General features: G+C 51.1%; 1 protein-coding gene across 1 annotated transcript; it reads left to right on the forward strand.

Moving 5' to 3' along the window:
* The first annotated feature begins 6,261 nt into the window (after window positions 1–6,261).
* LOC105719054 (cytochrome c oxidase subunit 4 isoform 2, mitochondrial) lies at window positions 6,262–19,054 on the forward strand. Its single transcript, XM_021665731.2, has 5 exons — window positions 6,262–6,341; window positions 7,406–7,487; window positions 10,950–11,114; window positions 16,615–16,746; window positions 18,800–19,054. Exons 2-5 carry the CDS (start codon window positions 7,406–7,408, stop codon window positions 18,934–18,936), a joined length of 516 nt encoding a protein of 171 aa, XP_021521406.2. The 5' UTR covers window positions 6,262–6,341; the 3' UTR covers window positions 18,937–19,054.
* Window positions 19,055–19,198: the final 144 nt, after the last annotated feature.

The raw sequence follows: 19,198 nt of genomic DNA on the forward strand, positions 1-19,198 counted from the left end.
AGGCACCTGTAATCCCAGCTACTCGGGAGGCTGAAGCAGAAGCACTTGTACCCAGGAGGCGGAGGTTGCAATGAACCAAGATTGCGACACTGCACTCCAGCCTGAGCTGCAGAGTGAGACTCCATCTCAAAAACCAAACAAACAAACAAAGGAAGCTCTGCACAAATACAGAAAACAACTACTTAAGGAGGAGCTCTGAAAAGTAAACAATAGAAGGTAGATTGGCATGGGAAGTCATCATTTGAAGAACAGCCAGTATGGCAGTGTGGAAAGTTTCCCGGTGAATTTTCTTTCTGTATCTTCTGGCCTTGACCCAAGGCAATCTGAATCAGGAAACTCTGTGTTTGACACCAGCAGCAAAAACCTTCCAAAGACAAGTTTAATATTCTGGCCAGAGAACCAGGAAAATGGGCCCTTGTGAGCCGGACAGTGTGAGGAGAATTCTGAGTATTTTTGTTTTGTTTTAATTATTATTCATTTTTTTTTTAAATTTGAGATGGAGTCTTGTTCTGTCACCCAGACTGGAGTGCGGTAGCACGGTCTTGGCTCACGGCAACCTCTGCCTCCCAGGTTCAAGCAGTTCTCCTGCCTCAGCTTCCCAACTAGCTGGGATTACAGGCACGTGCCACCATACACAGCTAATTTTTGTAATTTTAGTAAAGATGGGGTTTCACTATTGGCCAGGCTGATCTTGAACTCCTGACCTCGTGATCCACCTGCCTCGGCCTCTCAAAGTGCTGGGATTATAGGCGTGAGCCACCTCACCCGGCCTATGACTTAACTGATATTTCTAAAGAGTGCCACTAAACAGTGGCACAAAACATTCTTTTCAAGTGCACATGGAATATTCACCAAGACAGACCATATTCTGAGCCTTTATATTTAACAAATGTTTAAAAATTTAGGTGATATTTCTCTGATCATAATGGAATTACACTAGAAATCAAGAAATCAAGCCTGGGGAACATAGAGATTCCATGTCTACAGAAAAATTAAAAAATTACCAGCCTGGCCAACATGGTGAAACCGTCTCTACTAAAAGTGTAAAAGTTAGCTGGGCATGGTGCGGGGCACCTGTAATCCCCGCTACTCAAGAGGCTGAGGCTCGAGAATCACTTGAACCAGGGAGGTGGAGGTTGCAGTGAGCCAAGATAGCACCACTTCACTTCAGACTGGGTGATAGAGGGAGACACTCCCTGTCTCAAAAAAAAAAAAAAAAAAAAAGAACTGAAAAATGTCTGGAAAACCCCTAAATATTTGGAAATGAAGCAACACACTTCTAAATAAATCATGGGCCAGAGAATAAGTCTCAAGAGAAATTAGGCAAAATAAATAAATAAATAAATAAATAAATTTGTGTGTGTGGAATGCAGTCATGCTCTTTCACTCAGGCTGGAGTGAAGTGGCGTGATCTCAGCTCACTGCGACCTCTGCCTGCAGGGTTCAAGCAGTTTTCCTGTTTCAGCCTCCTGAGTACCTGGGATTACAGGCATGCGCCACCATACTCAGCTAATTTTTAGTAGAGACAGGGCTTCTCCGTGTTGGTCAGGCTGGTCTCGAACTCCCGACCTCCGGTGATCTGCCAGCCTCAGCCTCCCAAAGTGCTGGGATTACAGGCGTGAGCCACCTCACCTGGCCTTTTTTTTTTTTCTTTTGAGACAGAGTCTCACTTTGTCGCCAAGGCTGAAGTGCAGTGGCGTCATCTTGGCTCACTGCAAACTCCGCCTCCCCTGTTCAAGCAATTCTCATGTCTCAATCTCCCAAGTAGCTGGGACTACAGTCACGCATCACCACACCCAGTTAATTTTTGTATCTTTTTTTTTTTTTTGAGACGGAGTTTCGCTCTTGTTACCCAGGCTGGAGTGCAATGGCACGATCTCGGCTCACCGCAACCTCCGCCTCCTGGGTTCAAGCAATTCTCCTGCCTCAGCCTCCTGAGTAGCTGGGACTACAGGCGCACGCCACTATGCCCAGCTAATATTTTTTGTATTTTTAGTAGAGACGGGGTTTCACCATGTTGACCAGGATGGTCTCGATCTCTTGACCTCGTGATCCACCCGTCTCGGCCTCCCAAAGTGCTGGTATTATAGGCGTGAGCCACCGCGCCCGGCCCTAATTTTTCTATCTTTAGTGGAGATGGGGTTTTGCCATGTTGGTCAGGCTGGTATTGAACTCCTGACCTCAAGTGAACTGCCTGCCTCGGCCTCCCAAAGTGCTGGGATTAGAGGCGTGAGCCCCTGCGTCCAGCCAAATTTCTATATAATATCAATGAACAATAGGAAATTGAATTTATTTTATTTTATTTTATTTTTGAGACGGAGTTTCGCTCTTGTTACCCAGGCTGGAGTGCAATGGCGCGATCTCGGCTCACTGCAACCTCTGCCTCCTGGGTTCAGGCAATTCTCCTGCCTCAGCCTCTTGAGTAGCTGGGATTACAGGCATGCGCCACCGTGCCCAGCTAATTTTTTGTATTTTTAGTAGAGACGGGGTTTCGCCATGTTGACCAGGATGGTCTCGATCTCTTGACCTCGTGATCCACCCTCCTCGGCCTCCCAAAGTGCTGGCATTATAGGCATGAGCCACCGCGCCCAGCCGGAAATTGAATTTTTTATTTATTTATTTTTATTTTTTGAGACAGAGACTCGCTCTGTTGCCCAGGCTGGAGTATGGTGGCACAATCTCAGCTCACTGCAGCCTCCGCCTCCTAGCTTCAAGCAATTCTCTGCCTCAGCCTCCTGAGTAGCTGGGATTACAGGCGTCTGCCACCACGCCCAGCTAATTTTTTTTTTTGTATTTTTAGTAGAGACCGGGTTTCACCATCTTGGTCAGGCTGGTCTTGAACTCCTTACCTCATGATCCACCTGCCTCAGCCTCCCAAAGTGCTGGGATTACAGGCGTGAGCCACCACACCCGGTGAAATTTTTTATTTTTTAGAAACAGGTTCTTGCTATGTTATCCAGGCTGGGCCCAAACTCCTAGGTTCCAGCACCTCGGCCTCCTGAGTAGCTACAGGCATGTACCACTATGCCTGGCTTGAGGTTTTTCAAAAGAATGATTAACAATTGCACCAACAGCCCAGGCGCGGTAGTTCATGTCTGTAATCCTAGCACTTTGGGAGGCCGAGGCGGGTGGGGTTCTGCTGGCGGGGCGATGCTGAGGCCGTGGCTCGGGTCTTTGCTTCCGGGCAGAATCTAGGGGCTCCCTGGAGCCTACAGAGTGAGCGTGAGCTGCCATCCCTGCCGTTGGCAGGTCTCAGCCTGTCCCATCCCAGAGCTCTCGCGTGTTGGGCCTATCCCAAGGGGTGGCCTGAAATCCCCCATCCAGAGCCCCCTCCACCATTGGACGCACCACGATTCCAGGAGAAGACCCTTATTCCTTGGCTCCAGGACCCCGAGTGGCCAGCCTTAAGTGACAGTCCGTTTCTTCCCAGGTTCAGGACGTCGAAAGGAGGCTCCACAATCGCCCTGCAGGCTATAGTCCCTGCGAGCCGCTCAGGGCCTGCCTCCACCCCATGGCCCTCAGCCCGGGGGTGGGCTTTCCCCACAGATGTTCCTTATCACAGCATCACTCAAATTTTGGAGCCTGAAGTTCCCACAGAGGCTGGGACGGAAGAACGCAGGGAAGAACAGAGGGTCGCCTTTCCCAGATGCCTTCCCTTGGGAAGGTCTATGAAACTTGAGGACACAGGGGGAAACTGAGGCCCACAGGTGGTGCCACTTGGCCACTCAGAGTGGCTGCAGTAGAGCCATGCATAGACACAGGCCACTCACTCCAGTGCACCCACCACCCTCCCAGCTGTCCTGAAAAAGGTCTGGCAAGACTCATGACCTTAGGTCTGGCGTGGTGGCTCACGCGTATAATCCCAGCACTTTGGGAGACCAAGTTGGAAGGATCTCTTGAGCTCAGGAGTTCAAGACCATCCTGGGCAAAATAGCAAGACCCTGTCTCTACAAAGCTTAAAAAGAGAGAGAGAAAAAAAAAAGACAAGGCACGCTCTCCTCCAGGTTCTTGAAGGAGTGTCTTCCTCTGTCCTCTGTTCATAGGACTACTCTATAGAATACCCTGGTCAACAACCAAGAGGTAAGGGGTGGTTCTTTTTTATTTTATTTTTATTTATTTATTTTTTGAGACAGAGTCTTGCTGTGTTGCCAGGCTGCAGTGCAGTGGCGAAATCTCGGCTCACTGCAACCTCCACCTCCTGGATTCAAGCAATTCTTCTACCTCAGCCTCCCAAGTAGCTGGGACTACTGGCGTGTGCCACCACAGCCGGCTAATTTTTGTATTTTTTTTTTGAGACGGAGTTTCGCTCTTGTTACCCAGGCTGGAGTGCAATGGCGCGATCTCGGCTCACCGCAACCTCCACGTCCTGGGTTCAGGCAATTCTCCTGCCTCAGCTTCCTGAGTAGCTGGGATTACAGGCATGCGCCACTATGCCCAGCTAATTTTTTGTATTTTTAGTAGAGACGGGGTTTCACCATGTTGACCAGGATGGTCTCAATCTCTTTACCTCGTGATCCACCCGCCTCGGCCTCCCAAGTGCTGGGATTATAGGCATGAGCCACTGCGCCTGGCCAGATATTTTTTATTTTTTGAGATGAAGTCTCACTCTGTGGCTCAGGCTGGAGTGCAGTGGTGTGATCTCTCGGTTCACTGCAACCTTTGCCTCCCTGGTTCAGGGGATTCTCTTGCCTCAGCCTCCTGAGTAGCTGGGACCACAGAGGCCTACCACCATGCCCAGCTAATTTTTTGTATTTTTAGTGGAGATGAGGTTGCACCAAGTTGGTCAGGATGGTCTCGATCTCCTGATCTGCCCGCCTCGGCCTCCCATAGTGCTGGGATTACAGGTAGTACCCACCGCGCCTGGCCCTATTTTATTTATTTACTTATTTACTGAGACAGGGTCTCACTCTGTTGCCCAGGTGGGAGTGCAGTGGTGTGATCTCAGCTCACTGCAACCTCCACCTCCCACCCCAGCCTCCTGAGTAGCTGGGACTACAGGGGTGTGCCACCATGCCAGGTTAATCACTTTCTTTAGAATAAAATCCAAGCTCCTCACCAGGCCTATAGGTCCTTTTTGGTGGTCCAGCTCACCTCTCCATCCAGCACCCCCTTTAACCATGCATGACACGCTGGCCACGATGGCCTCTCTTCTCTTGTTGTTTTGAGATGGAATTTTTGCTCTTGTTGCCCAGGCTGGAGTGCAATGGTGGGTCTCAGCCGAGGCTTGTCTATTAACTGACAGTCTTTACCACAGCTTGTGAAGTAGGAACTATCATTAGCTTCCTTTTATGGGAAAGATAACAGGAGCTCAGAGAGGTTAGGCCATTTGTTGAAAGTCACATAGCTAAGATTAAAACCCCAGAGAGAGGCTTTTTCTCTACCTGTCACTGGGTGTAGGGGGCAAGGTAGAGGTAGCACACCCCAGGCCAGCTCCCTGGTGCTTGAAATATTAATAGATGCTTCTTCGTCTTCTTCTTCCTTTTTTTTTTTTGAGACAGAGTCTCGCTCTGTTGCCCAGGCTCCTGGAGTGCAGTGGCTCAATCTTGGCTCACTCACTGCAACCTCTGCCTTCCAGGTTCAAGGGATTCTCCTGCCTCAGCCTCCCGAGTAGCTGGGATTACAGGCACCTGCCACCATGCTTGGCTAATTTTTTGTATTTTTAGTAGAGACGGGGTTTCACCATGTTGGTCAGGGTGGTCTCAAACTCCTGACCTCCTGATTTGCCCACCTGAGCCTCCCAAATTGGGATTACAGGCGTAAGCCACCGCGCCCTGCCAACTTTTGTATTTTTAGTAGAGATGGGGTTTCACCATTCTGGCCAGGCTGGTCTCAAACTCCTGACTTCAAGTGATCCACCCACCTCTGCCTCCCAAAGTGCTGGGTGGTGTAAGCCACCGCGACCTGCCTGATAGATGCTTCTGGAGTAGGGGGCCTTGCGCCTGGCTGGAAGGTTGGCAAGATTTGAGTCTGCAAAGGCCTGAAGAGAACATCCCAGGTGGGAGAAACAGCAAGGAGGGGTGGGTGGAGGAGGCAGGGACACCCTGCTCATGCGACTACTGTCTGCAGAGGGTCTCCAGAGGCAGGACCCCCAGGGGTAGGGACGCTGATTCAGGAGTCGCTCTGCAGTCCTTCCCCCAACGCTGTGGGCCGAGGTGCCCCCAGGGACGCGGGCTGGGCGCTCCCACGCCCGGCCGAAGCAGGACGTTCCCACGCGGGGGCGGCCCTGGGAAAGGCTGTGGGGCGGGCCGGGGGCGGGCGCCCGCGCTCAGGTCCCTCCGGAGCGGGTTCTCCGTTGCTCGCTAGGCAGACCCAGGTCGCATTCCTCCTGCGGAGCCGGCGAGGTGAGTGAGTTGGGGGAGGACCCGTTACCCAAGCCTGCGCGGGTTGGGGTCGCGGCTCGGTCTCCTGCCCTCGCCGCCGGGTCATGCCCCAAGTGGTCCCTGTCATAGGGGGGCTTCTTGCAGGTCAGAGTTGAGGACTCCATGGGAGTTATCCTCTGCATATGAGTGCCATCTCTTTGCCCAAATACAGATTACACCCTCCCTCTCTCGATATGTGGGGCTCTCTCACCCACTCATCATGATCACTGGCCGGAGCCCCTCTTTCCCAGAAGTGCGGGCTGCCCCCTCCCACGTATCACCTGTGGTGTGCCCCCTCCCCCACTCTATTTATTGAGTGCCCCTCTGTTTCCCTAGATGTGGGACCCCCTTCTCCCCGGGTGTGTGTCTCCCTCCCTCTGACCCAGTTAAGTCCCCGTCCCCTAAAGCCCCTCCCCACCCCCATGGATGCCAAACCCTTGAGTCTTCCCTGGGGGTGAGGCACTGGGTTGAGCCAGTCTGGCTGAGCTCAGTGCCCCGCGCCCCCCCGCAACCAGATCCAGCAGAGCAGGCTCTGTGTGCACGTAGGCACCCAATTAGGGGGGAAGGGGTGGGGACGACAGTCTATCTGTCTTGCCGGTGCAGGAGCCTCTGCAGATGGCCCTGCGGGGAAGAGAGCCTCAGGACCTGCTCCCTCTCCACCTGGACCCCCACCCAGTTTAGTCTGGGAAGCAAATAACTGAGGAGGGTTCTCCAGTCTGGCCAGACTGAGCTGGGGCTGGCACCAGAACCCAAGCCCTCAGCCTCACATGCCTGAGACCCTGCCCCAAGAGTTAGACCTCCTCCCACTTCTCAGTTGGTGAATTGAGGTCCCAAGAAGGGGCTCCAAAGGTCTAGGACCCACAATGACCCCCCCATCCCCAGGGATATCAGACAAAATGAGAAGGGTCAAGGGCATGAGGGTAACCTTGAAACCCTGGGACCCCTGCCATTACCACACCGGTGGAAAGGGTTTCTCCATCTGGCCCTGCGGTGTGGGGGCCAAGGGTGATGTGGGACAGAACTCATTTATACCTCCATGCCCCCAGATGCTCTCCAGAGCTGCCTGGAGCTTGATGCTGAGGAAAGGTGGACGTGGAAGACGAGAGATGCACAGCCCAGAAGCCCCCGGTGAGACCTGGACTCCTGCCTCCCAGCCTAACTCCAGAGCTAGGGGCAGGGCTCCCCTCTGCAGGCTGCCCCCTTTGCCCTTCCATGCCACCCTGGGCCTGTTCCTACCACACTTCCCATGATCCCATTCCTTGGTCCAAGGCCAAGTTTTCCAGGAAATGGAGCCCACGGGTAAGCCGACAGTGCCCGTCTCCATGCCAAGCTTCCTTAGGAGCCAGCCCCCGACCTCAGGCCTCTAGGCCTTGTGCCCTGAGGTGGAGGCTGCCGACCCTGGCTGCTCCTACCCAGACCCTAGCTTCAATGCTAGTCAGAAGAAAGAGCCCTGAAGCAGGAGAGACTTCAGCCAGATAGCAGAAGGGCCTTGCTGACTGGTGGAGAATAACAAAGATAATTTTGTTATTGAGCCCTTACTAGTACCCCAAGCTATGGTAAACATTTTACGTGGATTAGCGTTTAGACTTCACAACAACCATGTGAGGTGGACACAGTGTTATCTCCCTTTCGCAGGTGAAGAAATTCAGGCCCAAAGATCTAAATATTAGAAGAGGCAGGATTCCTTGCCCCAGGCAGCTCCAACACTCTCCCATTAAGGGGGTACCAGTGCCCTCCTTATGGGCACCTCTGCTGTGAAGAGAATCTTTGTTGAGACCCTGCCTAATGTCCGGCCATATTCTGGGCACCCTGGATGCCCATAGGGAGCGTTTGAGGGCTTAGCCGTCATGGAGAGCTTCCAGAAGTGGATGCCAGTAGTGAACCCAACCTCCATTAAACAGAATGATTTACTGAGCATCTGCTGTGTGCCAGGCACCGAGGGAAGCCGTTTTTTTTTTGTTTGTTTGTTTGTTTGTTTGTTTTTGAGACGGAGTCTCTCTTGGTCATCCAGGCTGGAGTGTGCAGGTGCAATCTCGGCTCACTGCCACCTCGGCCTCCTGGGTTCAAGTGATTCTTCTGCCTCAGCCTCTCAAGTAGCTGGGACTATAGGAGCATGCCACCACATCCGGCTAATTTTTTTGTATTTTTTTAGTAGAGACGGGGTTTCACCATGTTAGCCAGGATGGTCTCTATCTCCTGACCTCATGATCTGCCAGCCTCAGCCTCTCAAAGTGCTGAGATTACAGGGTGAGCCACCGCACCCGGCCTCAGGAAACCTTTTAAGTGTATTTTTTTTTTTTTTTTGAGACAGAGTTTCACTATGTTGCCCAGGCTGGAGTGCAGTGGCACAATCTCGGCTTACTGCATCCTCTGCCTCCCGGGTTCAAGTGATTCCCCCGCCTTAGCCTTCCAAGTAGCTGGAACTATAGGCATGGTGCACCACCATGCCCAGCTAATTTTTGTATTTTTTTTTTAATTGACTATTTGTGCACACATCATCTATTTCTGGGCTATAGAACCAACTAGTCATTTGCCACAGAAATCCTGGCATTTTTATTGGGATTGCATTGAGGATAACAACTTGGGAATAACTGTTATCTTTTTTTTTTTTTTTTTTTTTTGAGACAGAGTTTCGCTCTTGTTACCCAGGCTGGAGTGCAATGGCACGATCTCGCCTCACCGCAACCTCCGCCTCCTGGGTTCAGGCAATTCTCCTGCCTCAGCCTCCTGAGTAGCTGGGATTACAGGCATACATCACCATGCCCAGCTAATTTTTGTATTTTTAGTAGAGACGGGGTTTCACCATGTTGACCAGGATGGTCTCGATCTCTTGACCTCGTGATCCACCCGCCTCGGCCTCCCAAAGTGTTGGGATTACAGGCGTGAGCCACCGTGCCCGGCTTAATTTTTGTATTTTTTAGTAGAAACGGGGTTTCATCATATTGGACAGGCTGGTCTCAAACTCCTGACCTTGTGATCCGCCCACTTTGGCCTCCCAAAGTGCTGGAAATACAAGCTTGAGCCACTGTGCCCAGCTCTTTTCTCTTTTTTTTTTGCGACAGAGTCTCACTCTTGCTCAAACTGGAGGGCAATGGTGCCATCACAGCTCACTGCAGACTCGACTACTCAGGCTCAGGCAAGCCTTCCACCTCAGCCTCCTCAGTCGCTGGAACTATAGGCAAGTGCCACCATGCCCAGCTTCTTTTTAAAAACTTTGTAGATATAGGGTCTCCCCATGTTGCCCAGGCTGGCCTTGAACTCCTGGGCCCAAGGGATCTGCCTACCTCAGCCTCCCAAAGTGCTGGGATTACAGATGTGAGCCACCATGCCCGGCCTGGCCTGAGTGTATTCTCTTGAAGCTTCCCACATGAATGAGTTAGGTTCTCTTGTTATCCCCACTTTCCCGACAAGGATATTGAAGTACAGCAAGGTAAAGGGGCTTGTTGGATCTGGGAGAAAGTGGAACTGAAGTTTAAAACCAGCTGACTCCAAAGCTGGGTCCTTGGCCATTCATTAAAGGGATGTGCAGAGTGCTTTACAGTTTGCTGGGCAAATTCACACCTGGCATCTCAGGTTTCTGCCACTGAATCTTTACTCACCCATTGCCTCTGCCTGACATGACCTCCTCACCTCAGATATTCCCAAAGAACGTGGAATTTGAAACTAGAGGGACTGAATTGGAGCCCTGGCCCTTCTTTTTCTTTTTTTTTGTTTTTGTTTTTTTTTGAGACAGAATCTTGCTCTGTCACCCAGGCTGGAGCGCAGTGGCATGATTCCAGCTCACTGCAACCTCCGCCTCCTGGGTTCAAGTGATTCTCCTGCCTTAGCCTCCCAAATAGCTGGGATTACAGGCATGCACCACCATACCCAGCTAATTTTTTTTTTAAGACGGAATCTTGCTCTTGTCACCCAGGCTGCCATACGATGGCATGATTTCGGCTGACTGCAACCTCTGCCTCCTGGGTTCAAGCGATTCTTCCACCTCAGCCTCCCAAGTAGCTGGGATTACAGGCGCACGCCACCATGCCCAGCTAACTTTTGTATTTTTAGTAGACACGGGGTTTCACCTTGTTGACCAGACTGATCTCGAACTCCTGCCCTCAGGTGATCCACCAGCCTTGGCCTCCCAAAGTGCTGGGATTACAGGCATAAGCCACCGTTCCTGGCTTTATTATGTTTTTGTTTGTGAGATGGAGTTTCACTCTTGGTACCCAGGCTGGAGTCCAGTGGCTCTATCTCAGCTCACTGCAACCTCTGCCTCCTGGGTTCAAGCAGTTCTGCTTCAGCCTCCCAAGTAGCTGGGATTACACACATGCACCACCACCCCCAGCTAATTTTTTTGTATTTTTAGTAGAGACAAGGTCTCACCATGTTGGCCAGGCAGTCTACTCAGTTTCTTCATCTGTAAAATGGAGATGAAAATATCACCTGGCTCCGAGTGACATGGAGTAAATGAGTCCACTCAGCTGAAGGCTTTAGAATAACTCCTGGCACAAGTAGGTGCTCAATAAATGCTTTCCTCATTAATAAGGTTAGAGATAGGGTGTCCCAGGGGCAGCCTGGACTCAGCTCCCTTCTTTCTGTCTGCAGCCCGTGGTGAGGGGAAGATGCCCCCCTATGCCAACTGGTATGCCCAGCGCTCCTACCCCATGCCAGAAGAGCCCTTTTGCACAGAGCTCAATGCTGAGCAGCAGGCCCTGAAGGAGAAGGAGAAGGGAAGCTGGACCCAGCTGAGCCATGCCGAAAAGGTGGCCTGTAGGTGTCAGGGTGGGGCTGGCTGGAGAGAGCGGGCTGGGGGCTGACTTTGGAAATTAGGGCCTGTTAGGGATCAGAGGACAGAGAGAGGCCCCAGGACACCCAGAAACCTCCAAACACCTGAGGGGTGAAGGTCATGCATTTGTACGTTTCTTTTTTCTTTTTTTGAAATGGAGTCTTGCTCTGTCGCCAAGCTGGAGTGGAGTGGCGTTATCTTGGCTCACTGCAACCTCTGTCGCCTGGATTCAAGAGGTTCCCCATCTCAGCCTCCCGAGTAGCTGTGACTACAGGCGTGTGCCACCACGCACAGCTTTTTGTATTTTAGTAGAGACGGGGTTTCACCATGTTGGCCAGGATGGTCTCAATCTCCTGACCTCGTGATCCACCCGCCTCGGCCTCCCGAGGTACTGGGATTACAGGCGTGAGCCACCACGCCCAGCCCTTGTTCATTTCTTTATTCACTCACCTATTGTGCACAACCTGATGCTAGGTATTGCTGGGAACACGAGATGAATCACCTGGATCATTCCTACCCCCATGGTGCTCCCAGTCCCGTGGGGAAAACCTACACAGACCCGATAATTGTAATACAGAATATGTGGCTAGGGTCAGATGTGTTCAAGGATTGTGAGGTGAAATCCTGGTGGGCTTCTCAGAGCAGGGCACATTCCAGCTGGCCTTGAAGGGTGAAGAGGAGGGCACTGCCAGGGAGTGGGAACTGCGTGGGGAAGGATGTCAGAGCAGCAGACTGTGGAGGGTCCTGGCATTGAGTGGTGTGGGGGAGATGGGACAGAGAGGCAGATAAGGTGGTTGAGGAGGAGCCTTCTGACCCTGAGGCTGGAGGGATGTGCGGTCCTTGTCATGCCCACCAGAGCGCCCCGGGCTGACCCTTTGATATTTGGAGCACCTGATTCTCATTCCATGAATGGGAATACTCAGCCTGACGTCCAGCATTTCAGGGAATTCCTAGTGGGGAAAGGCTCATGCTTCTCACATTCATTCATTCAGTCAGCATCTTACTGAGCACCTACTACAATACCATGCACTGGGAATGCAGCTGTGAGCCAGCCAGGCTCCGTTCCTGCCTGTGAGCTTGCGTTTCCAGCCCTCTCTCAGCTCCTCTCTCTCTCTCTCTCTCTCTCCCCCCCTCTCTCCCTGTCTCTCTCTCTCTTTCTCTCTCTCACACACACACACACACACACACACACACAAAATCTTGGTCTTCTCTTCATCCATTCTAGAAATTGACACTCTTTATCTGAGCATGGTGGCACACGCCTGTGGTACCAGCTGTTTGGGAGGCTGAGGCAGGAGGATCCTTGAGCCCAGGGGAGCTGAGGCTGCAGTGAGCTGTGATTGTGCTACTGCATTGCAGTCCAGCCTGGGTAACAGAGTGAGAGCCTGTCTCAAAAAAAAAAGGGGGGGGAAAATAAAATAGAGAAAGAGAAAGAAGGGAAGGAAGGAGGGAGGGAGGGAAGAAAGGAAGGAAGGGAGGGAGGGAGGAAGGAAGGAAGGAAAAAAGGAAGGAAGGAAGGAAGGAGGGAAGGAAGGAGACATTCCCCAAGCAAGATGGTGATCACACCATCCCTAGTATGTACTGCACACTTACATGTAACAGGCGCCGCTGTGGCGGTAGGTGCTCTCGTTAGCTCACATTTGAGAGACTGAGGCTCACTGAGGCGCAGTCACTTGCAATGGTCGCATGGCTAGAGAGTGGTGGAGGCAAGATTTGAAACCACACAGGCACTAGGGTTTCACCCTTAGCTGCTGTACCACATTAGGTAAACTGAAGGTTTGGTGGGAAGCTTGGTGAGTTGCAGTGTAGTCTCACAGCTGAGTTAACAAGTTCTTTTTCTTTTTTTTTTTTTTTGAGACAAGGTCTCTGTCACCCATGCTGGAGTATAGTGGCCCCATCTCAACTCACTGCAACCTCTGCCTCCTGGGCTCAAGCAGTCCTCCCATTTTGGCCTCCCTAGTAGCTGGGACTGTAGGTGGGTTCCACCACACCTGACTAATATTTTGTATTTTTTTTTTTGTTTTTTTGAGACAGAGTTTTGCTCTTGTTGCCCAGGCTGGAGTGCAATGGCACGATCTTGACTCACTGCAACCTCCACCCCCTGGGCTCAAATGATTCTCCTGCCTCAGCCTCCCAAGTAGCTGGGATTACTGGTGTGCACCACCACACCTGGCTAATTTTATTTTTTTTTAGTAGAGACGGGGTTTCACCATGTTGGTCAGGCTGGTCTCGAACTCCTGACCTCAAGTGATCCATCCGCCTCAGCCTCCCAAAGTGCTGGGATGACAGGCATGAGCCACTGCACCCAGACGTTTTTGTATTTTTTGTAGAGACAGGGTTTCACCATATTGGCCAGACTGGTCTCAACCTCCTGACCTCGTGATCTGCCCACCTCAGCCTCCCAAAGTGTTGGGATTACAGGTGTGAGCCACCACGCCCGACTATTTAGCTGGGCTAAATCACTCGAACCCAGGAAGTGGAGGTTGGAGTGACCAAGATCGTGCCACTGCATTCTAACTTGGGGGACAGAGCCAGACTCCGTCTCAAAATAATAATAATAATAACTTTTTCAAAAGGCCTTGTGTGGTGGTTCATGCCTGTTATTCCAGCACTTTGGGAGGCTGAGGCAGGCAGATTGATTGGGCCCAGGAATTCAAGATCAGCCTGGGCAACGTGGTGAAACCTCATCCCTACACAAAATACAAAAATAAGCTGGGTGTGGTGGTGTATACCTGCATTCCCAGCTACTAATTGGGCTGAGGTGGGAGGATCGCCTGAGATGTCAAGGCCGTGGTGAGCTACGATTGTGCCATTGCACTCTAGCCTGAGTGACAGAGTGAGGCCCTGTCTCAAAAAAGAAAATTTTTTTAAATGTTTTAAAGACATGCTCCTCTCACCTCTGTCAACTGAGTTCCAAGCGTTTCCGAAGCTCTTCTGCAGGAACTGGGGGCAGAGACCAAATGTGTATTTCTTTTTTTTTTGAGACGGAATCTCCCTTCTGTTGCCTAGTATGGAGTGCAGTGGTGCAATCTTGGCTGGCTGCAACCTCCGCCTCCCGGGTTCAAGTGATTCTTCTACCTCAGCCTCCCGAGTAGCTGGGGCTACAGGCACCTGACACCATGCCCAGCTAATTTTTGTACCAAATGTGTATTTCTTGGTGTGCCATCTTCAGTGCTGCCTACACTCCTCTAAGAAAACTCCTCTGAACTCCAGCCCCACTTCTCTCCCTCCCTTCCGTTAGCAACTCCCTCAGGCTGGAAAGCCTGTCACCAGGAAGTCTCATGTCTTTGAGGGCAGTGAGCCTGCCTGATTTTTTAGGATTCTCCAGGGACACTGTCATTCACTCATTCATCCTGGGAATAAGCATTAAAGGCCTGCTTTGAGCCAAGCACTGTTCTAGGTGTTGGGAATGTAACAGTGAGCTTACATCATATCAACAGTGTAACAGTGCACTGAAGCCTAGAAGAAAAGATAAGCAGTAAGTAAGAAAACAGAGGAATACAAATATTAGTATGAAGGAAGAAAAAGTCAGGAACAGTTCTGATAAAAGTTTGAGTCAGGCTGGGCGAGGTGGCTCATGCCTGTAATCCCAGAACTTTGGGAGGCCGAGGTGGGCGGATCATGAGGTCAGGAGATCGAGACCATCCTGGTCATGGTAAAACTCCATCTCTAACAAAAAATAAAAAAATTAAAAAAAAATTGAGTCAAATAAAAGCACAATCTTGTCACTTCCTTGCCTCAAATTCACTCTCCTCAATACTGTTTCTTTGTTTCTTTAAGATGGAGTCGTGCTCTGTCACCCAGGCTGGAGTGCAGTGGTGTGATCTTGGCTCACTGCAACTTCCACCTCATGGGTTCAAGTGACTCTCCTGCCTCAGCCTCCCAAGTAGCTGGGATTACAGGTGCCCACCACTACGCTTGGCTAATCTTTGTGTTTTTTAGTAGAGACTGGGTTTCACCATCTTGGCCAGGCTGGTCTCAAACTCCAGACATTGCGATTCGCCTGCCTCAGCCTCCCCAAGTGCTGGGATTATAGGCACGAGCACTGTGCCTGGCTGAATATACCAATTATTTTATTTTATTTATTTACAAACAGGGTCTCAGCTGGGTGTGGTGGCTCACACCTGTAATCCCAGCACTTTGGGAGATCGAGGCAGGCAGATCACTTAAAGTTAGGAGTTTGAGACCAGCCTGGCCAACATGGTGAAACCCCTTCTCTACTAAAAATACAAAAAATTAGCTGGCTGTGGTGGCAGGTGCCTGTAATCCCAACTTGGGAGGCTGAGGAAGGAGAATTGCTTGAATCCAGGAGGCGGAGGCTGCAGCAAGCCGAGATCACACACACTCCAACCTCAGCAGCAGAGTGAGACTCGGTCTCAAAGAAAAAAAAAAAAAAAGTAACAGTCTCACCCTGTTACCCCAGCTATGAGAGCACTGTAGTGGGATCCTGGCTCACTGTAGCCTCAAACTCCTAGGGTCAAGCAATCCTCCTGCCTCAGCCTCTCGAGTGGCTGGGAACAAGGCATGTGCCACTGCACCTGGCTAATATTTTCACTTTTTGTAGAGACAGGTTCTCGCTATGTTGCCCAGGATGGTCTTGAACTCCCGGACTCAAGCAATCCACCTGCCTTGGTCTCCCAAAGTTTTGGGATTACAGGCGTGAGCCACCACACTCAGCCCCCTCCCTAATTCTGTTAGAATGAAATCCAAATTCTTATCCGCGGATTCTGACAAGGTCCTGTGTCAATTGGTTCTGGCCAGCCTCTCATTTGCTAAATTCTCACTCTTTTTTTTTTTTGAGAAGGAGTCTCGCTCTGCCGCTCAGGCTGTAGTGCAGTGGCAGCTCTCCGCTCACCACGACCTCTGCCTCCCAGGTTCAAGCGATTCACCTCAGCCTCCCAAGTAGCTGGGATTACAGGTGTGTGCCATCACACCCAGCTAATTTTTGTATTTTTAAGTAGAGACAGGGTTTCACCATGTTGGTCAGGCTGGTCTGGAACCCCTGAACTTGTGATGCACCCGCCTTGGCCTCCCAAAGTGCTGGGATTACAGGCGTGAGCCACCATGCCCAGCTAAATTCTGTCTTTTTTGCTCATTTCACTCCAGCCTCAGTGGTCCTCACTTCAGCCTTTCCCTACCCACTTCCTGCTTCGGGGTCTTTGCACTTCCTTCCAGTTTTCACCAGCTTTCTCCCACTGATTTTTCAAGCCTCAGCTCCAATGTCACCTCCTCTGAGACACCTTCCCTGGCCAGCCAACAGTTTGCCTGAAGCATTTGCCATCGTCTCCCGCTCTAAGCTTCACAAGGGCGGGGATTTTCATCTGGCTCATTCATTGCTGTCACCTGTTCCTGACCGTGCTGTGCATATAGTACATGCTCAGTAAGAATCTGCTGAATGAACAGCATCTGCTCCAGGGAGCGGGAGACAGGGATCACTTAGAGTGGACGCACCTGAGGCCCTTCCCCACACCCACCTGCCTCCAGTGTACCGGCTCCAGTACCATCAGACCTTTGCGGAGATGAACCGTCGCTCCAATGAATGGAAGACAGTGATGGGCTGTGTCTTCTTCTTCTGTGGATTCACAGCTCTGCTGATTTGGTGGCAGCGGGTCTATGGTGAGTGGCAACACCTCATCTGGCTGCAGTCCTGGGCTGTGCCCTTGTGGTCACGGCCACCAGCCAGTTTCTTAAAGGAACCATGCTGGCACTCGTCTGAAGAGTTGAAAATTTCCTGAAGAGGTATAGGGTGAAGGGCAGAGCATGGCTGTCTAGGTTTGAATATAGGAATGCTACCTCTTTAGGCCTCAGTTTCCTCACCTGTAAGATGGGAATAGTAATAGTTCATCTCAGGGTACTTAAGAGGACTTAATGAGAGAGGGCTGTAGGCCAGTGTTTGGCTTATAGTCATGAATGGTGGTGTTAGATTGTTGTGTATGGACTGTGTGTTTTTCCGTGTATATATATACTGAACCTCTGTCTCCCAGGTTCAAGTCATTCCCCTGCCTTAGCCTCCTGAGTAGCTGACACTACAGGAGTGCACCACCACACCTGGCTAATTTTTGTATTTTGAGCAGAGATGAGGTTTCACCATGCCAGTCTTGAACTCCTGGCCTCAAGTGATCTGCCTGCTTTGGACTCCCAAAGGCTAGGATTACAGACATGAGCCACCATGCCTGGCCTGTTTTTCAGTATATTGTTTCAGCTGCTGTAACAAAGAGTCCCCAACTTACAAGAGCTTAAATGAGATAGTGGTTTATTGCTTTCTCACAACAAAAGGCAGAGATGCAATCCAGACAAACGTGGGGACTCCTCAATGCAGGCTCCTTCTGTTCTGTTGCTCTGCATCCTTGACACGCAAGATGGCTGCTCCAGCTCCTGCCATCAAGCCTACATTCCAACCAAAAGAGGGAAAGGGAAGATATGCTCCTCTTTGAGGCCTAGAAGTTGCGCATACCACTTCTCCTCACATGCTATAGGCTGAGAAATGATCACGTAACCATATCTGGCTACAGGGGAAGCTGGGAACTGTAGTCTTTAGCTGGGTAGTCACATGTACAGCTAAACTTTTATTACCTCTGAAGAGTGGTTCTCAAAGTGTTCTCCATGTACCAATAAGCACCACCTAAGAACTTGCTAGAAATGCACATTCTTGCCCCTACTAGTCAGACACTCTGGGGGTAGACTCCAACAATTTTTATTTTAACTGCCCATCCCTCTGGTGGACCAGTGGAAGGCTCAGCACCTCCTGTGCATCCTGGAAGGGATATATGTATATATATTTTTGAGACGGAGTCTTGCTCTGTCACCCAGGCTGGAATGCAGTGGCATGATCTCGGCTCACTGCAACCTCTGCCTCCCGGGTTCAAGCAATTCTCCTGCCTCAGCCTCCCAAGTAGCTGGGATTACAGGCGCCCGCTACCACACTCAGGTAATTTTTGTATTCTTAGTAGAGATGGGGTTCCACCATGTTGGCCAGGCTGGTCTTGAACTCGACCTCATGATCCACCCGCCTCGGCCTCCCAAAGTGCTGGGATTACAGGCGTGAGCCACTGCGCCCAGCCTGTCCCCATAGTTTTAAAGTGAACAGTCTTACCTACTTCCTACTCTCAACCCCCATAGAAAGTATAAGGAATTATTTCATCCTGGACTCTGCCCAGTGAGTGGGAACAAGCTCAGTAGTTATATAATTACAGTAGGTCACGTGTCGGGTGCTTAATATTCGTCTAACGTTGTGCCAACAGCTTTAGAAATACTCAGTCCCCACAATCCTAATGGATAGGACCTGCTTTTGACAGGTAAGGAAACAGGCTCAGAGAGGTGAAGTGACTTGTTGAAGGTCACAGAGCAAGGGACTGGTGGAGCTGGGATTTGCAGTCTTCAAATCAGTGCTTTTATTACCACGGGCCACAGAGGTAGTTGAGGCAACTGAGTTGGGAGGGACATTGGCCCAGCGCCCACAGTCCTTGGAGTCTAAGGCAAAGCTGGGATCAGAACCCAGAGGTGCCTGGGACGAGGCTTTAGGAGAGAGTCTGGTGCAGGGCTAGACAGGGTGGAGGGAGCTCCTCAGTGCAAGATACCCCAACCCTGTGGCTGGAGACCCTGGCTGGTGGAGGAAGGCTGGCAGGATCCTGAGCCACCCTTGTTCCCACACCCTGTGCACTCCCTGCAGTATATCCTCCAAAGCCTATCACCTTGACGGACGAGTGGAAAGCCCAGCAGCTGCAGCGCATGCTGGACATGAAGGTCAATCCTGTGCACGGCCTGGCCTCCCACTGGGACTATGAGAAGAAGGAGTGGAAGAAGTGACTTGCATCCCCAGCTGTCTCCCAGTGGCTCCACCCTGGCTGGGATCCTCTGGCGGCTCCTCCTCTCCCCTCCCTTGCCCTTAACCCAATAAAGCTGGTTTGTTCTCTTCTGCCTCTAACTTCCACTTCAGACTTTACCTGGCACCTAAAATTAAGCATTGTAACAGGTGAGGGGCAAGAAGGGCTTAGAACTCAGATAGTCAGGGAGGGCTTCCTGGAGGAGTAGGGGGGCTACGTCCAAAGCTTAGGTGGGATTAGGAAAG

Source organism: Aotus nancymaae, unplaced genomic scaffold (genome assembly GCF_030222135.1).
Source record: "Aotus nancymaae isolate 86718 unplaced genomic scaffold, 86718_ANA_hifiasm-v0.15.2.pri h1tg000029l, whole genome shotgun sequence".
Lineage (NCBI taxonomy): Eukaryota > Metazoa > Chordata > Mammalia > Primates > Aotidae > Aotus > Aotus nancymaae.